Genomic DNA, 20138 nt, shown 5'->3' on the forward strand with positions numbered 1-20138 from the left:
AAACTAAATGTATTAAATTCATAACCCCAAATGTCAGTCAGGTGAATTCAAATGTACCTGTGAACGGGGAGTACTTGGAACTTGTAGACACCACAGTTTTTTTTTAGGTATTACTTTAGACGCAAAACTCCAATGGCGTCCACATATAGCTGGTTTGGCGAATAGACTTAGTTCTGCAGCATTTGCTGTAAGGAAAATTCGCCAGCTCACAAACGAAGACACGGCACGTGTCGTATATTTTAGTTATTTCCATACTGTTATGTCTTACGGTATATTACTGTGGGGACACGTTAGTGATATTCAAACGATTTTTGTGCTGCAGAAAAGAGCTGTTCGAGCAATCTGTCCAGTAGACATTCGTAGAGAGATAAATTTAAGGAGATCAACATATTAACAGTACCATGTCAATACATATTTGAAAACCTAATATTTGTGCATAAAAATATAGATCGTTTTAAAAAAAACAGTGACATTCATAACTGCAACACTAGAAATAAACATAATCTTGCTCTGATTCACACAAGGCTAACGAAAATAGACAAATCATTCAGAGGACAATGTGTCCGTTTTTATAATAAAATCCCTGAAGAAATTTGCAAACTACAATTAAAAAAGTTTAAAATATTTGTTAAACTGAAACTTTAAAAAAAAGCTTATTATACAATTAAAGATTATATAACAGATAAAAGTGCATGGGATTAATGCAATGTAAATAAATTAGCAGTAGGACTGTATTATTCTATTATTTGTATATTTTCTTGACTTCAAAAAGTGATTCGGTTATCCTATTTTGAGAAATAAACTATTTGAATTTGAAATTTGAACTTTTTAAGTTAACAATTGTAATGATTAAAAACCAACTCTATGTCTCAACGAGACGAGCACAATTGTAGTGCCACTCAGAATTTTTGGCTTTTTCAAGAATCCTGAGCAGCACTGCATTCTAAAGGGGCGGGGCGTATCAATTACCATCACCTAAACGTCCTGCTCGTCTCGTCCCTTATTATCATAAAAAAAAGTCTGCAAAATAATGCTATATCAATGTCAAATGTCAATTGGTAAACACTAAACCTTGTCAAAGTCAAATTGTCAATGTACTATGTAAGTATGTAGTATTAGTAATTTTCGTTCATTATAATTATTAAAGGTACGAGATTTAAATAAATTTAAATACAAACTATGTACTAAAATAATAACTTCTTATGATCGCCGATCATGCTGTTATCTAAAAATATAAACTTTCTTGTCTAAAGCTTTAAATATATAGTATTACTTACTTCCCCAAATAATCATTGTATATCTGGAAATATGTCTAAGTGGTAAGAATAATCATTATTTTTTCCAACAAAACCAAATTTTGATTGTAAATTATTACATTTATAGTTTGTCTAATTGTGATATGACTCAACGCTAATGTTTTGGTGACAGGCAGTCGGAGCGAAGCATTCACGAAATGTTAAAAGATACACCACCACTTCGGGACTCCAGTGATTCAATTACTTCAGGAACAGAAGCGAAATTTCCCACATCACGATCCATGCCTTTTCCATCCTCCTATGGTACGTAAAATATTAATATTTACAGTTTCTAGGGATAACATCACTATCAAGCTCTATTATCATATTTAGTTGTTAATATTATAGTATTGTGGTTTAATTATAAATAAATCTTCAAGCTTCATCTTTATCTCTGTTATAGCAACACCAGATTTGACACAAAATGGTGCTACTGCCACTAGTACTCTCATAAAATCTGGTTCCACAAAACTGGACCATTTTAAGAACTGGAGTGTATCTACATACAAATGTACAAAACAGTTGCTATATGAGAAACTAGGAAAGAGCTCTCGCACTGTTGATACTGGTGAGTATAATATATGAAGCAAATATACATGTTTGTGTATTTCTATAGATCTATATTTTACTTTGGGGACACCCCTAAATAAAGTTGAAAAATGAATAGAAATGTTATAATATGTGATAACTATTTATGTTCCAGAACTGGAGGCGCAGATAGAGATGTTGCGTGAGACTCAGCGTAAATATTCTAACATTCTGAGGTTGAGCACACTGCTAGCAACACAGTTGTCAGCGGCTGCTACTACACAGAGAGCACTCGGAGAAGGATTTGCTGAACTAGCACAAAAGTCACCTGAACTACAAAATCAGTATGTTTGTTTTGACTTATGGGTACTAGTGAAGTTGACTTGTCAGCCATACTTTCAAAAACTTATTTTTTTTTAAATAAATATTGACACACTATTACACAAATTATCTTGCCCAGAAACTAGGCATAGCAAGTCCTATGGGTACAAGACAACAATATATTTACATAAATATATATAAACATCCATGACTTGGAAACAAACATTAATATTCATCATTTTATTGTTTGCACCTACCGGGATTCAGACCCGGCACCTCTAGCTCAGTAGGCAGGGTCACTAACCACTGGGCTATATGGGTTGTCCATATTATGTTGACAAACCAGAGTTACTTAGTATTTCAATGGTATAGCACATATAAATAGAGTATCTTGTCTAAGATCAAACCCCTTTACCTTCACATCACACAGATTGTTTGAGCTCAAACCAAACATTATTTACCTGTTCTTTGCACTCAATTACTGCTTAACACATCAAGGGCTAAATTGCAATGTATGTGCTTTGACATTTTTGCAAACACAACTAAAATGCATTGCTACAAATTGACATTGAAACAATCCCTATAATTTAAATAAAACACTTCTTAAAGAATTAAACCGCATGAAATTCTGTGTTTTTACATTAGTTTTAGCATGGAACCCCAGTCCCCTAGGGATGAGCTCTGAAAAGGTCAGGAAATGTTGGGTTAGCTAAAAAAAATTACTAAAAATGTAATGCCAAAACTAATGTATGAACACAGTAACAATTACACACATTTTAATGTGTTAAAAATAGTTGCTCGAATCACCTTGGGTCAGTATTTCGCCCCAAGAGTAGAATGACTAAAAGTAACTCATCCCAATCCACTGACATGTACGTAGTATGTATGTAGAAGGTTGTTGGTGTTGTGAGACTTGGGTGCTTGCTAGGCACTATAATCTTAATGTGGCAATAGTTGAATGTTCCCAAAAGGTTGTCAATCAAAACTTAGACATTGTAATTTGATATAAGCACAATAATCAGAATAAACATCTATTATTTAGTAAAATTATGTTGTCATATAGAATAAATATGGTCCCTATGATGTGCAGGCTTTCATCACCACACTGGAAACTGTATATTAAGATGTGGATGTGGGCCTCAACATCTACAGTCTGTCATATAGTATGCCGCACTCAACCCTCAACATTTGTAAAGTGCGACCACTCACTCACGCCACCAAAAAAACGAAAATAGCAACACAAGGGTAAGGCAAATTAGCTATGAACATAATTTGGTACACAGATATGTGTTTCCATCAGAAATAACAAGGTGGGCTGCACTGTTTCATGGTGGTGGTGGATATTATTTTTGTAAAGTAATACTAATAGGTAACCATAATAATATTAGTAATTAACATAAGTCTGTTTTCAATACACTTGCTTGAACAGTGAGGCTAGGCTTAGAGCACACATAATGATATTACACACTACACCCTACCAAGTTAAGTTAGTACCTAACTGCAAATTAAGTGCGAGTAAAGAGAGCATTTTCAATTTAACCATGTTAACAAATATAAAATTTGAAAACAAAATTTATGAACAATGCGGAATTCGAACCCACGACCTTTTGCGCTCCGAGTGTTCGCTCTTCCAACTGAGCCAACAATTCGAGTGACATATCGTCTGTAAATTTTTATGCTTTCTTCAACTTTTAGGTTGTGGCTTCATCTACAACATCTACTTTACAAATTTATTTATATATTTTTGTTTTCAAATTTATCACTTTGAAACTTAACAAATCGCGTAATACAGTTGTTTTTGTAACAACAAGGTTTTTTTACAATTTTGGAATAATTATATCTGCTCCATTTAAGACAATAAAATATTTATTATTGTTAAATTACTTGTAATCATCAAAATTTGTTATAAAATAAATACATACTTCTTATCACAAAAAATATAGTTTTGAAGTAGGCTATATGGCTATATGTAATCAATCACTTTACATTTACGCGCTATTTCCGATGACTTTCTGTTACATTTTGTTTTGTTTATACATGTTTGTTTTTTCCTCGCAAGTGTGTTGAAGTTGAATTGCGTATGTAATTTGTTGGTAACTTGCTCACTAGACACTTGGCTGACTTACAATTACTGCAACCCACAGGTTCCTGTACAACGCGGACACGCAGCGCTCCCTCACCCGTAACGGCGAGACCCTGCTGGCGGCGCTGCACTTCTTCAACAACGCTCTCAACACGCTCGTCAACAAGAGCATGGAGGACACGCTGCTCACCATCCGACACTACGAGGCAGCCAGGTTACCACTTTTATAAATTGTATTCATCATATATAAGAATCTTTAAAAGACAAAAAAAACATCTCTACCACATTCACACGTGGTAGAAGTGAAACCTTTTTAAAATTTTAGGCGACTTATCGCATATTTCAATCTATTTATTTATTTATATTAATTCACATGTCCCAATTACTAATAAAATAATGTATTATTTATTTATTATATTTACTTCTACAAAATATTAAATTGACAATAAAGCTCGGATTACCGTAGTATGGCGATCGCTCGTTTCATTCTACAGTAACCACCACCAGACAGCTAGCCAGTCGAACGCTACTAGATTTAGCTGTCCATATACCATGTCTATACCATATTATATATATATATATATATATATATATATATATATGTTTCAAGTGTCTACCTATTTGCTATCTGGACTTGTTAAAGCTAAATTACTCTTCTTTTAAGATGTGCATTGTGCATGAACCTCTAAACGGTATATAAAACTCTAAGTCCTGGTACATTTTGCTAGAATAACACATGATTTCAACCGCTATCAAAAACATTAGTATCACCACTACCATATTTATGTTCTCCTGGTAAGTAAAAAGTTGAACGCATGACGTTAGAACATATTAAGGTATACTCGCGTCATACATAAGACAATCTCTTCTTCAACAATAATTGCCTGATACCAAAAGACTATAATGCTTCCTATCACATATTTTCCCACGTTAAGGAGCTCCATTGATCATCATATTCGACTACGACAATTACTTCACCATAGCGATGTTACGGTAGGTGACTCAAATGTCCGGATAGGATATCAAGGATTCGGCTGAGTATCGTTAATTTGCTCCTCAGAATTGAAGAGTTCCGTTACTTTGTCATGGATCCCATAGTCGGAACCTCACCAAACTTTCATCAAACTACATTTGAAGTACATCCTTTTCAATAAAATAAAGAATAATCTCGGTATGTTAAATGTTATTCAGTCACGAATTATTCGCGTTGCAAATAACACGTATTCATATTTTGTTTGTACGGTGTCCTAAGAAGTGTACTTAAACTGAACCTTATATCCACATTAATAGTGTCGCAATTCCTCTGTTAATCACTTTGTTTATGCAATCATTAACTCATCTTCAATACCATTTTGTTTATAATTTATACTCTTATTACAAACATTTATAAGTTTTTGTGGAAGTGATGAAGTGTGATACTTGTAAAAAGGATTTAAATGACGGAGTACTGTGTGCGGGATGCAAGCGTAATTTCGATTATAGCTGTGCGGGTATATCGTAGACCGCACATATTGCAAAGGTGGAAGCTCGCCTAAGCCCACTCAACTGGACAACTTTAGCGGTGGATATTAAGTCTATCAGAGATGACGTTAATAACTTAAAGGACTCATTAGAACTGGCACACCAATCGATCGGTGACTTCTCTGGAACTATCAAGGGCTTGGACTCCAGAATAGTGAACGTTGAGAGAGTGGTTCGTGAAGTCCCAACATTAAAGGAGGAGGTGGTTAGACTTACAAAGGAGCTACATGATCGTGATCAGTTTGCAAGGGCGAATAACGTAGAGATGCGGGGCATACCACTTAAGAGAAACGAAAATTTATACGATATAGCGGAAAATATTGGCCTGTTGTGCAACATACCTTTGGAAAGAATTGAAATCAACTATATCGCACGTTTACCGACCCGGTCACCCAACACTGAGAAACCGATCTTAATTGCGTTTAAAAACCGGTATAAGAAAGAAGAGCTTATCGCCTCAGCTCGTAAACTAAAAGCAAACAAGCTGTCAGATCTTGGTTACAAAGACAATCCAGGTAACTTCTACCTTAACAACCGCTTGACTCCATTTTATAAAAATCTGCTCAGTAAAGCAAAATTGTTAGCAAAGGAGAAGAACTTTCGTTATATATGGGTTAGACATTGTAAGATAATGGCCCGAAAGTCCGATACATCTGCCGTGTTTTTTATCAAAGAAGAAAAGGATTTAGGGAAAATTATTTAATAATTAATATCGTATCTCTTTATAATAACTTTATGTATTTAGTATTTCTCTTATTAATTTGTTTTTTCTTTATGATATTTAACACACACTTATATTTCACTGCAAGAAGCTTGAAAAATGCATATATTTCCGATGTCCGTTGTTCTTGTTATCGCAAGACCGGTCGAAGTGATGTGTGCAGACGGAACCGGCACGTAAGTCAATCAAGTAACACGCATTTATCACACCGTTTCGCTGTACACAGCGTTGCTTTATGGCACATTTTTGCGAGCGCTTTGCATAGTTCGGGCCTATTATCGCTTGCATCATACTTAGATAGTGTTGTTCTTTCTATTTTAATTTCTATTATAATAATTAAATTTGTGCGTACTTTTGAATTACCAATTTACTATCTTTGTATAGTAGTAATTAACTTCTACCTCTTTGCATTATTCAAATACATTTTTGTTATTTTATATTTTCTCAGACATATTATATGCTTAAATATTTGCATTCATCAATATTTTATCCCATTTTCAAGACGTATTCTGAATATTTACTGTGAATTGTCGTTTGTAAATTTCTTAAAGGACGTGTATTGCTCAATAATACCTTTGCTTACCCCTATTGTTTATTTTATTATCATAATTTTTTCATTCGTTACTGTAGTCACTAATGTTATAAAATGTTCTTTAAAGGGTGTAGGTTTCTTAAGCTTAGATGTAATAATTGTGCTTCAGATTATTAAGTTCAAATGGCTATTAATAATTAAAAAAATTATTATGAGAACACAAGCGGTTTCGTGCAAACAAGTGCTTTTAAACGGAACCTTCTTTTAAGTAATTATGCTGTCGTACTTATTACGGAAACTTGGTTGTTATAGAGTATTAGCGATAGCGAATTATTTGATGATCGCTATACAGTATGGAGACGACACAGAAATTACTCAGCTACGAAGGAATTATACGGAGGAGGTGTTTTAATTGCAGTTCGCTGTGAATTAACAGCTTTCGTTCAGCCTGAATGGAATTCATCTGCCGAAGACTTGTGGGTCACGGTGATGATAAAATCTAAGAGTGGTATGACCAAAATACATTTCTGTGTACTTTATTTATGTGATGAACATCTTGGCTACAGTTTTAATTCTCAGCTAACAAATTTTACAGATAAACTATCCTTAGTAGTTTATCTGTCCTGATGATATTTTTATTATTGCAGGGGATTTCAATATGAAAGATATCCAATGGACTACGTACCATAATGATGATCACTCCGATCCCACAGGTATTAAGGGAGACGCGCAATTTTTTTTTTATGTTTTACTAGAAGCAAGCTTGCGGCAGTTGTTCTTATAATATCAGCAACCGAGTACTAGATTGGATTCTAAGTAATAATACCTTATCCGTTAAAACCTGTCTAGACCCCTTAGTACCGGAAGATGCTCATCCCAAGTCTCTCTTTATATCATTAACTCCTAGTGAAACTGATTTACTTAAAGTTAGCCCTAGGTTTAAATATCTACCGTACTTTAGTACCGATCAGGTGATTATGTAAATATCAATTCGTCACTTAGAGAGATCGATTGGGATGAATGTCTAAATTGTGGGACCTTGGATGAAGCTGTGGACTGTTTCTATAATCACTTATATAATTTAATTAATAACTATACACCGAAAAAATATATTAATGCGAAATCTTTTCCACCGTGGTACACTATATCTCTGAAAAAATACTTAAAGAAAAATTTAAATATATAAATAAATATTACACATATGGCAACACCGATGATTATGTTTCCTTTACTATCCTACGGAAAAGAGCTAAGGAATTGGAGGATGAATGTCATAAGAACTACATCAAAACTATGGAAACTTCTATTGCTGCGAATCCTAAACTATTTTGGTCCTACGTAAAATCAAATAAAAAAGGCTCCAATTCCCTACCATCCACATTAACATTAGAGGGTCGTGTAGCTGATGCAGGTGAAAATCCAGGCCAAAATCTTTGAACGTATTATTTACACTCAGGTTTACAGCTCTCTAAAATCTACGTTCATACCTGAACAACATGGCTTCATGCAGAATCGGTCGACCACCACTAATCTGTTATCATTTTATTGATTACATGACTGCAGGTATGGACAGAGGTGGACAAGTAGATGCTGTTTTCACCGATTTTAGTAAAGCATTTGACCAAATTGATCACTGCATACTGTTACAGAAACTTCAGTTTGCTGGAATACATGGAAATCTATTCAGATGGTTCACCTCTTACATTGAAAATAGGTGTCAACAAGTTGTTGTAAAAGGCTATGCCTCTTCTTGGATTACTGTTTGTTCTGGAGTGCCACAAGGCTCAATACTAGGCCCTCTATTATTTAATATATTTATTAATGATGTAGGCGGTTGCTTTGAAACATCCAATTTTATGCTGTATGCTGATGATATGAAAATATTCTCAAAAATCACCAGAGATTCAGATTGTCAGTTTCTTCAAGCAGATCTAGACAGATTTGAGGCATACTGTCTTCTTAATAAACTAGACCTAAACGCGTTAAAATGTCATTCCATTACTTTTTCTCGTAAGTATAATATAATAGAATACAAATATAAAATAAAGGGCGTTGTTCTTAATTCTGTTAATGAAATTAGAGACCTCGGTGTTACACATGACAGTAAACTTACATATGAAAAACACATCGATAATATAGTTAAAAAGGCCAAGAAATCTTCTGGTTTCATCAAACGGATATGTTCTCAATTTTCTAGCATAAAACTCATTAAAATACTATACTGTTCATATGTTCGAAGCACCCTTGAATATTGTTCTCAGGTTTGGAACCCTCAATATGAAGTTCACATTAATAGACTTGAAAAAATTCAAACAAGTTTTTTTAAGATATTTACAATATAAGTGTAATACATATGATGCAGATTATACATGTATAATAAGATGTAAAAGGCATCACATACTTCCATTACAAATAAGACGTCAAATAGCTGATACTGTTTTTTACTCTAAGTTACTTCACTCTAAGATAGATTCTTCTAAATTAACATCACAAATTGGTATCAAAGCGCCCAATAACTACACCAGGACATAATGTACTATATACGTTCCTCATTGCAATACTAATTACAGGCAGCATTCATATTTTATAAGGTGTCCACAAGCAATAAATCAGATATCAGTAGACTTGCCTGATTTCGATATATTCAATACGTCACCAAACGCGTTAAGAGGTACATTGACGAGGCGTTGGATGAGTGTGTTCTCTTGATTGCTGAATACCTGAATACTATAATATCCATTCAGTTTGTCTTCGTGTATTTATATCTATATACTTTTATTGTATTACTTCTTGATTTCTTTTTTGTATTTTTGTTCATTATTTGTAACACGAGTATAGTCTCTTATATGCGAAAACTGTAAATGGTTAATAGATGTATACTTTTTTTTAACCTATTTATGTTATGTAATACTGTATGTTTTCCTAATAAAATAAAATAAATAAATAAAATAAAATAGTTGTTAACAATTAATTGGTATACAGCACAATTCGCCAATATACGGGCATACAAATATTTGATTGTCAATATTGGAATTTTTATATTTATACGTTATTAATACACATTACATAGCTTTAATTCAATAATATAATATAAAATAAACATTAGTTGCATTTAAATACTATTATTTTTGGCTAAAGAATTCTTTTAAACTATAAAAGCATTTATCTATTAGCCATAATTTTAATTTTTTATGCATTAATGTTTTAGGCATCTCTCTAATATAATAAAAATAGAATCATCAGAATCGGTTCACCCAGACGAGAGTTCAGTGGTTACAAACATAAAAAATACAGTTGAATTCAGAACCTCCTCCTTTTTTGAAGTCGACTAAAAACTCCTAAAATGATTCTTGTCTTGACTATGTACCCTACTTACGCTGCATTAAAGTAACATAATTAAATACGCATTCGTAGCAAGCTTAAATAATTTACTGGAAACCGACACTTTTGTCGATACCAAATGGGCATGCTCGTTTATACAATTATAATAAAACTTTTAGAAAGCTCACAACAATCTAACTAGTAAAATCATCATCCAGCTAACTCTGTTACTTGTAACCAACAGATGAACTACCACCCACTTGTCTTAGAAAAAGTGTTATAATAAAGGTATTGTTGTTGGTAAGATACCTGAATATCGATGTGGTATTAAACCGATTGGTCGGAAATCGGTGAACAGCTTTTAAGTTGTGTTAACAGCGTCATCTTGTTATAGTCTGCAACATGGATTTACAGGCTTCCCTTCTATAAACAAAAGTTAAATTGGTATTGGAGATAATATAATACTTTGAGTAATATTTAAATTCTCACATTCGCACATTCGACACAATATTATTTTATTCATAGTCAGTTATTTCTCATACTGGATTTTTTTTGCTTGAAAGACTGATCTTTATCTTAGTTGCCTACATGGAAGTAGTCTTCAAAGAAGATTTTATTTTATTTGGTCGACATAATATTCATATTTGCACAAATTCCAATCCCGTCTTTCAAACCGCAACACCAAAGTACGATATTGATTATTTATTTAATGAATGACAGACACGATATAGTGGCGCGTTACTGCCAACTATAGTTCTTTTGGTGGGTAGATAGAAAACTTTGTGTTTTATTTCTTGTCCCTAATCTCGGTATGTTAAATGTTATTTTGCTCTGAATATTGGGTGTATCTAGCATGTTGTTTAAAACTTAATATAAAAACGAGTGGTCAAGCATATGTCGTTCATCAGAGTGCTTATACATTTTAAAAAACTTTAATCTGAAATTAAATTTTATTTGCAAGAAACATTGTACTTAAGATGTTAGCTTAATATTATTCATAATCCAATATGTTTCGTCAATTGATATGCAAAATATGTTATAAAATTAGCTAAGTACCAACACTCTACTGTTAAACTGTTTTATCACATTTAAATATTCACTTCACCTGTTATATCTCTCATAAATACTTAACCGAACTAGTAAATTTAAGTAAATTACATATTATATATTATACTACATCTGGACTATCTTGGCAAACGTTCAGTATGGATATTTTTCCAAATCCTATGATTGATAACCATGACAATGGCTAATTCGGAAATTCTTATAGAACTCGATACGCCCGATGACTTTTGCCATATTGCACATAGTCCTGACTGTTGTAGAACTCTTGTTAACACTAAATTTGATATTAAAATTCTGACCTTTAAGTAAGAAGTATCCAACGTAATTTCGATAGCTTTTTGGTGACCCTGTCTAGATTTAGTATGCTCTTTGACGTTATAGTATTGACCGAATGCTGGATACATGAGGACTCTACCATACCCCAAATAGAGGGATACAATTTTTTTAGAACTAATAAATACATAAATAGAGCAGGAGGCGTAGTTGCTTATGTAAATGAACGTTGGTCACAGCAAGTTGATAAGCCCGTTTTTGAAGATGCAAATTGCTTAAAAATTACTTTAAAAAATCAACTTGTCGTACTAGCCCTATATCGATCGCCGTCATTTATAAATACATCGCCTTTTCTAGATTCTCTAGCTACAGTAATCCAAGATATTAAAGATGCTCGTTGTGTAATTGTTGCTGGGGATATTAATATTTGCTCTAATGATGATAGTCAAATGGCTACTTGTGCGAAATATCTGTGTTTGTTAGCAGAGCTAAACCTTCAGCCTATCGTAAATAAACCTACACGAATTAATTCGTGCCTAGATCACATTCACGTAACTTCTAAGTACCACTCGGAGTCAGTTATTTACAAATAAGATATTACAGATCATGATATTGTAATTGCCGGAATAGTAACTAAAGATACCAAACAACATAAAACTTGCAGACTCACAAATAATTATAATCTAGAGCGCATTGTAGAAGAATTAAGACAGGCTGACTGGACAGAAGTCTATAATAGCATTGATATAAACAAAGCAGTATCTGTTTTTGATACTATTCTAACAAACATTATAAGCAAACATTTACAAGAGAAACGAATAAGTCGATCCAGAATTACTTTCAAGCCTTGGATGACGCCTGGTCTAATTAGGTGTGCTAGGCACAAAGATCGCTTACATTTACACTTACGTAATAATCCCAACAATAACACGGTCAGACTCATATACACACGTTACCGAAAATCTTTTGCGAAAACTAAAACACAAACATGAGTCATTTGAATTGGAAAAAAACAAACACGACCCTAAAAAGCTCTGGAAGAGTATAAGAACAATTTCCCACACCAAGAAAATAAATCAAGTACCACTAGAACTCACCAATATTAAAGATACTGTAACGGAATCTCTGGATTATTCCAATGAATATTTTGCAGGCATAGGTAAAACTCTTGCAAACAAGATACTCACAGCATGCAATGAAACAGAAGTTTCACTCGCTAGTAAGATAATACTCGAAAATACTCCAGCGCAATCATTTTTCTTAGGACCCACTGATGAACGAGAAATTGAATCCTTGATAAGTAACTCTAATCTTGACAGTGCTCCTGGACTGGATGGAATATCAAACCGCCTTTTGAATATTAGCAAAAAAAATATTACTCCCCCCCTGACGACCATATGTAATCTAAGTTTATCTCAAGGCATTTTTCCTACTGCCTGGAAAATGGCTGCAATTGTTCCTATTCATAAGTCGGGTAACAAATTGAATCCTACGAACTATAGACCGATTTCTTTATTAGGATCATTCTCAAAAATTTTAGAAAAACTAGTACACAAGCGATTGACAAGTTTTCTTGATGCACATAAAATAATATCTGACAGACAATTCGGGTTTCGCACTAAAAAAATCAACGGAAAACGCTGTAGACTTAGTAACAAAAATTATTTCTTCCAAACTAGATAAGCTGCAAGCATGTATCGGTGTATTTTTAGACCTCGCGAAGGCTTTTGATACAGTCTGTATTCCTATACTTTTACGAAAACTTGAGCTCCTAGGTATTCGAGGTAATTGCCTGAACTGGTTCAAAAGCTATTTAATGTGCCGAACTCAGTGTGTTATAGTGGATCATAAGAAAAGCAATCCAAATACAATAGATTTTGGCGTCCCCCAAGGAAGTATATTAGGCCCCACGTTATTCCTTTTGTATATAAATGACATGAAAACTAAAGTATCCAGCTCTGACGTCATCTGTTATGCCGATGATACAGCTCTTTTATTTTACGGGAAAAACTGGGATACTGCACTACACACAGCGGAACAAGGAATGAGGAATATTGCATCTTGGCTACAAAATAATCTTCTCACCTTAAATCTCACTAAAACACAGTACATCTGTTTCCATAAAACGAAAACTTCATCCCCTTCCCACATTTTTGATATTAAAGTCCACACATGTCCTGTTGCTCTATCTGGCCCTTGCTCTTGCAATAGTATAAGTAGAACTACTCATATAAAATACTTAGGAGTCGTCATGGACGAAAACTTAAACTTTAAGCAACATCTTAATACAACAGCGAAAAGAGTCCGCAAGCTGATCTATATTTTTAAGAACTTACGCGCTTCGGCATCTTTAAATCTGCTAAAAACCATTTATTTTGTAATCGGTCAATCTGTATTATCTTATTGTATCGCTGTGTGGGGAGGGGCGGCTACTTCACACATGATACTCTTAGAAAGAGCACAGAGAGCTGTCCTTAAAGTGATTTTTAAAAAACCTATTAGATACCCAACACATAAACTATATAAAGACTTAGAACTTCTTTCTGTCCGAGGTATATTTATCTTGCGTGTTATGACAAGCATGCATAAGGAGGTCTTGAATTTGCCTAATTATAAAAACCTACTAGATAGCCGTTCGTACAAGATTCCAACACCAATAATAAATACAACATTTGCAAGTAGATTTAGCCCATTCTTACATACATATATATACAACAAGGTAAATTTAAAATGTTCTATTAAAAATTGCTCGGTCCATCAGGTCAAATTTAAAATACAGAGATGGTTAGACACACTCATTTATGCAGACATGGAAGCTATTCTTAAAGTGATAGCTTAGCATTCATATAATGTTAATACTTTGTAACATGATTAATCAGATACTCACACTCACTCACACCCACCCTCACACACACACACACATACACACACACACGTGTACACACACTCATATACAGAGTGCACTTTTTGACCTTTCGGTTCATATTGTTAACCTTAGGATGTAAATTGGTTGCCTACAGGACAGGCTACGCCTAGTGTAGGGACCAAATATAATGTAATATTATGTGATAAAGTGTCTGTATATAATAAATAAATAAAATAAATAAATAAACTGAAACATGTCGGATTTCACAATGCTATCATTAATATTAATTTAATTAAATTTTAAAGGTATTATAATATAAGACGTAATATATAATTTTATAATTCGTTCAGTATCTATGTATAATGTCAACAAATTTAATGTCATAAATCGCTTTCCATAGTTCCTTCTGTTGCTTATATAGAACCTCTGTCGACATAATACTGAGGGGTCCAGATAACGCTACCGAATTCAAGTGTGCTGCGGATCAAGGAATTAAATAATACAATAATTTTAGGTTTTGATTTCATAAAACGTTTAGTTGCTCGTCTTATGAACCGTAAAATTCTATAAGCCTTACTGATTTAAATATTATTATAATGTGGTATAAAGGTGAATTTAATATATATATAGTGTTATCACCAAGTCTCTCACCTCAGTGACCTTCACCAATTGTTCATAATAATGAAATAAGTTGTAGATAGAATATTCTTTCTATTCGTAAATGTAACATGGTAACATTTAGAAGCGTTCAAGCACATTTTATTTATATTTTACCACATCTGAACACGCGTTGTATCACTTTGCAATAATGCTACATCATCAACACTGTGAATTTCGTTAGAAAGTTTCATATCATCAGCGTATAAAGAATAGGTACTGTGTTCAATAAAAGAGCCTATGTCATTAACTATATATAACAGGGAACTTCTGAGGCATAGCAACAAATTATTCCAAGCGATTTATTGATACAAACTGACATCCTCCATATCTCCACCTATTCCATACAAGCAATTAAGTTTTTTTGCAAGATTGAATGACTGATTTTGTAAAAAGAGCTGGAGAAGTCTGTGAAGGTTTATCCAATCAATTTGATAACCCTTGTCAAGCCCATTTTTGCCAATTTCGCCGTCTGTAGTTTAAAACATTATTTGTCTCACCTTTTTTGTAAATTATTATTAATCGTGCTTTTTTCCATTCAGAGAGAAAAGTACACATTTGAAATGATTTGTATAAAATAATTATAGGGGAAGAGCTAGAGAAGATACATAATCATATTTATATTGTAATGTATAATAGACTTTTCACCTCTAACGTTAAAATATAAAAGATGTAGTAAATCCCGTGATGTGAAGACGAGGAAAATACATTTTCCGCCCATAGTCATTTGTTATCTAAACTATCAAGAATGTCGAGATCGTGAGAATATAAATTGACACATTACTTATATCAATTACCAACACGTTGTAGTAAAACCCTTGGTGTGACGACGAGGAAAAATAATTGCTCGTAGTCACACTGGTGTGATCACGAGTCGGGAATGATTCATTATAAAAGTTACCTGGTTAATGATGGTGCTGCATTGTTGGAGCATATTAGTAGTAATATTATCCGGACCACTAGCTGTCAATTCATCAAAAGTTTTAATAGCCTTTAAAACTTTTTTTGGTGTAAATACAATGATTTCTTATGATTCCTGTACTCACTCAATGTTCACGTCTGGTAAATTCCCAAGTGGCTCACACACGTATGCATTTTCAAATTGATCATCAAATATTTCAGTTACCTCTACTGACTTTGTTGTGATTTCATTTGTTTTTGGATTCATAAGGGCTGGCGGTATATCAACTCTTGTTGATATTTGTTTTCTGACATATTATGCGTAAAGGGCTATCAGCAATATTTGATTTCAAATTGATCCTATTTGTATTAGATTATAGTACCTTATGGAGTTTTTATCGACATGCATAATCATAAAGATTAGTTATTGGTCTACATTTTTTGGATTTTTCAACCCCAGGAGGTGGTCGTGCTCTTCTAGCGTGAATTAATAATGTAAATAACATCGGCAGGGTGGAGTACGACGCGTACCGCAGCGAGATAGAGGCGGGCGGGGGCGTGCCCGACTCGCTAGTGCACAGCATCGACAAGCAGCGGCGCCAGTACGAGCGGCTGCGGGACGACTCCGCCGTCAAGCTGAACCTGCTGCACGAGAACCGGGTACGCGCGCCGACTGTGCCATTATAACTTGACCAATGACACTTAAACATTGTTTGTCCTCATTATTCACATCCGCGTCGGTGTGGTCCAGGTGAAGGTGATGAACAAGCAGCTGCTGCTGTTCCACAACGCGATCTCGGCGTACTTCAGCGGCAACAACGTGGCGCTGGAGGCCGCCGTGCGACACTTCAGCGTGCCGGGCGTCGCCCCCGCCCCCGCTGATCAGACACATCAATAATACAAACTGTCTCTTATACTATGTACCTTTAATAACGTTTGCTAAATTTCGCTATAGCAATTCCCTGACATCAACCGTTAGATGAAAATAAAATATATATCATGTTTAACTTCAAACTGCCCATGTGGAGCTACTTTAACTCTCGTTTTTATTTTAATGTTTGATTAATTTTATATTCTTACAAACAGTTATTTGCGCGCAATCTATTTTACCATAGTTTAATGTTTTATACGACCAGTATTATTATTCACCTATATATTATATAAATTTTATTTATTGAATATAAATACGATAGATATCAATAATATCAAATACTTTAGTATTTTCCTTTACACTAAAATCTAAATGAAAGAAACTACTCAAATATTAGACTACTACCCGGTTACAGTATCTCTACACCTGACGTCTAGGTGATGATAGTATACAAATACATATAAACGTGTTGTGTTGTAATGCTGATTATTATTATTATAATGGGTTTAGTAAAAATATTTTTTTTTCTAGCAGTTCTTTTATAGCGACACAGAACAACAAAATTTATAGAACTATTAACAACAACAAATAAAACGTAACAAAGTGGTCACAGTGGGATGAGATGCGGTACTTTTTTGCATAAGCTTTAACTTAAGCCATTGTTAATCATTGTTATCAGTTCAATAAACGTTCTGATTTGCATTGTAACTGTGAACGCTGCTGACACTGTTTCTGATGTAATACTGCAAGGTATAGAACTCTTCATTCCATCCTCCTCGGTGCCTACCAGTGGCAGGAACCATGGTTTGACCGCTCCTACAAAATGGTCTCTCACCAAAAGCGAGGATGCTATCAGGCTTGGGTCAATGTGGTGACATCTAAGGATGTTGTGAATTCCAACGAACTGAAAAAACACTAGAATCATGCCTCCAGATCCATCAAAACTGTGATTGCTGATGCGAAATCGAAGCACATTGGAAAAATTGGCAGGAGACTCACGCCTTCCCTCGGGAACTCTTGCATTCTACTCACTCATCAAGACTGTCCAAGCAAATGCCAGCCAGCCAGCTATCCCGCCACTGCACAGGGACTGGGCTCTCACTGCGTCCAACTCGACACTGAATGACCAATGTGCCATGCCACCGCATAATCTGCAGTGCAAGTCATCTACTCATCAGGCGTAGTCCCGAAATTATGGAGGGCGGCTTTAGTGCACCCGATCCTTAAGAAATGTGTACCCCCGGATTCGTCCAACTACTGCCCCATTGCCATTACCTCTATTTTCTCCAAAGTAATGGAGTCGATTATCAACTGCCAGACCTTGGGATACCTAGAGGAGCACCAGCTGATCAACGACTGCCAGTACGGTTTCCGTCAGGGTCACTCAACTGCCTTGCATACCTCACCCGCGTAGACGGTGAGTTTGGACATAGCGAATGCCTTCGATCGGGTGTGACATAAACCGCTTATAGCGAAACTGCCATCCTTTGGGCGTCCCGAGAGGTTGTGCAAATGGATCACTCGCTTCTTGGCCAATCCGAGCATCAATGTTGTTATAAATGTTGCATGCTCCAACTTCAAAGACATGAACACTGGTGTCCCGCAAGGCTGCATGCTTTCCCCTACACTGTTTCTTCTGCAATATTTTATTGACATACTGAAATTTGTTTACTTTTGATACAAATTAAATAATATTTAATATATTATCCTATTTTTTGGGACTTTTTTGTTTTAGATTGTAACTTTAGATGTTGTTCAATATATTTAACACATGCCATGTTTGTAAATTTGTGTTGACAAATAGAGATAATTATGACATGAACGAAATCACATTCAATGGTGTTGAGATTGAATATAACATTGTCAGCATGTTAATTTTATAATTTTTATGTTTAGTAGCTCCAACTTACAATGCACCATAAACAAAAGGTACACTATAATATTAAAGGTAGATTATTAATAATTGAGTTAAAAAAATGGTGGATTTCGGGTTTGAAGGGACCATTCTACTTTCATCATTCCAGACAAAGGTATAGACACATGTATAGTCTATATTAATTTTATCACCGTTATCCACATAGTAGATTTTGTTGAATGCAAAACTTTTGCACAAATCAGCATTTCACCATTAAATGACAGTATATTTTTTTAAATTTATATTTTGAAATAATTTCTTAAACAGTCAATATGTGTTCTAAGAGCCATACTTATTAAAAAGTTTAATAAACATAGTTGGTACTCAGAATATCATTTTATAACTGAACCATAAAATTTAATTCCAAAAGCAAAACATATTGGCTTTACTACCTTAGCCAATATAAATTATTTATAAACAAAAGATAAAGGATGGATGATTGTAAGCGAAAGAAAAGAAAACTGTGGCTTCAGGGGCAGACTCAGGTCACATAAATATCTGCAAGGGATTTATAGCAGCATATTACAAATGATTCACTTAAAAACAGTCCCCATATCCAAATATGGTGTTAAATCCAAAGTCACTATATCCATATATCAAGTGACTTAGATTTAACATACTATAGCTAAATAGCACCTACAACCAAGATTGTTATAATTAAAATCCACCATAACTAGTGATTATATCATTGCAGTCATTCCACAATAATTATTAGATATTTATAGCTAAATTATAAAGTATTAGGAGGCCAGATTTTGATATTCATGTTGCAAATTATAATGACACTACTTCTGTAATTATTATATTCCCAAGTCGATTTGAAATTATATTTATCTAGATTATGTACAAATGTGCTAATCCTTGAATATTCATTATATTATAGTACTTAGAAACATTATTTATTGAAACCAATATTGTTGGCAAGGCAAGTTAAATTTATATACACTTTTAATCCCAGAAGTGAAGGAGCACACTTGAAAATACTGATTATGTTTGCATACTTCATATAATTGTATAAGAATGGCAACTGTAACTTATTGTACTTATTGTAGGGATATAGAAGCAATGTGATGTGCTATGCATTGTGTTTTAGATACCTAGTCAAAAATGCATTTATGTTAATGCTTTACATTAAGTTAATATTATAATAATTATATCAATTATTAAGCTCAGCTTTATTATTTATTTAGAGTGAAAGTGTAAAAAATAGATGAACTTTTTGAACTATTATTGAGTTTTATTCCTAATTTCCTTTGAATTTAAAGACCA

At 34.0% G+C, this 20138-nt stretch overlaps 1 protein-coding gene across 2 annotated transcripts; it reads left to right on the plus strand.

Annotated features, from left to right (window-relative positions):
* Positions 1 to 1093: 1093 nt before the first annotated feature.
* On the plus strand, positions 1094 to 20096 carry LOC126977296 (arfaptin-2). Of its 2 annotated transcripts, none has more exons than XM_050826078.1 (7): positions 1094 to 1147; positions 1429 to 1559; positions 1699 to 1863; positions 1999 to 2167; positions 4289 to 4441; positions 16596 to 16743; positions 16835 to 20096. In XM_050826078.1, exons 2-7 carry the CDS (start codon positions 1454 to 1456, stop codon positions 16979 to 16981), a joined length of 888 nt encoding a protein of 295 aa, XP_050682035.1. In that variant the 5' UTR covers positions 1094 to 1147; positions 1429 to 1453; the 3' UTR covers positions 16982 to 20096. The 2 variants fall into 2 exon arrangements, with proteins under 2 accessions (XP_050682035.1, XP_050682027.1); XM_050826070.1 differs by lacking the exon at positions 1094 to 1147 and adding an exon at positions 1154 to 1319.
* The last annotated feature ends 42 nt before the right edge of the window (positions 20097 to 20138 follow it).

The sequence above is a fragment of the Leptidea sinapis genome, chromosome 2 (genome assembly GCF_905404315.1).
Source record: "Leptidea sinapis chromosome 2, ilLepSina1.1, whole genome shotgun sequence".
NCBI classification, from domain to species: domain Eukaryota; kingdom Metazoa; phylum Arthropoda; class Insecta; order Lepidoptera; family Pieridae; genus Leptidea; species Leptidea sinapis.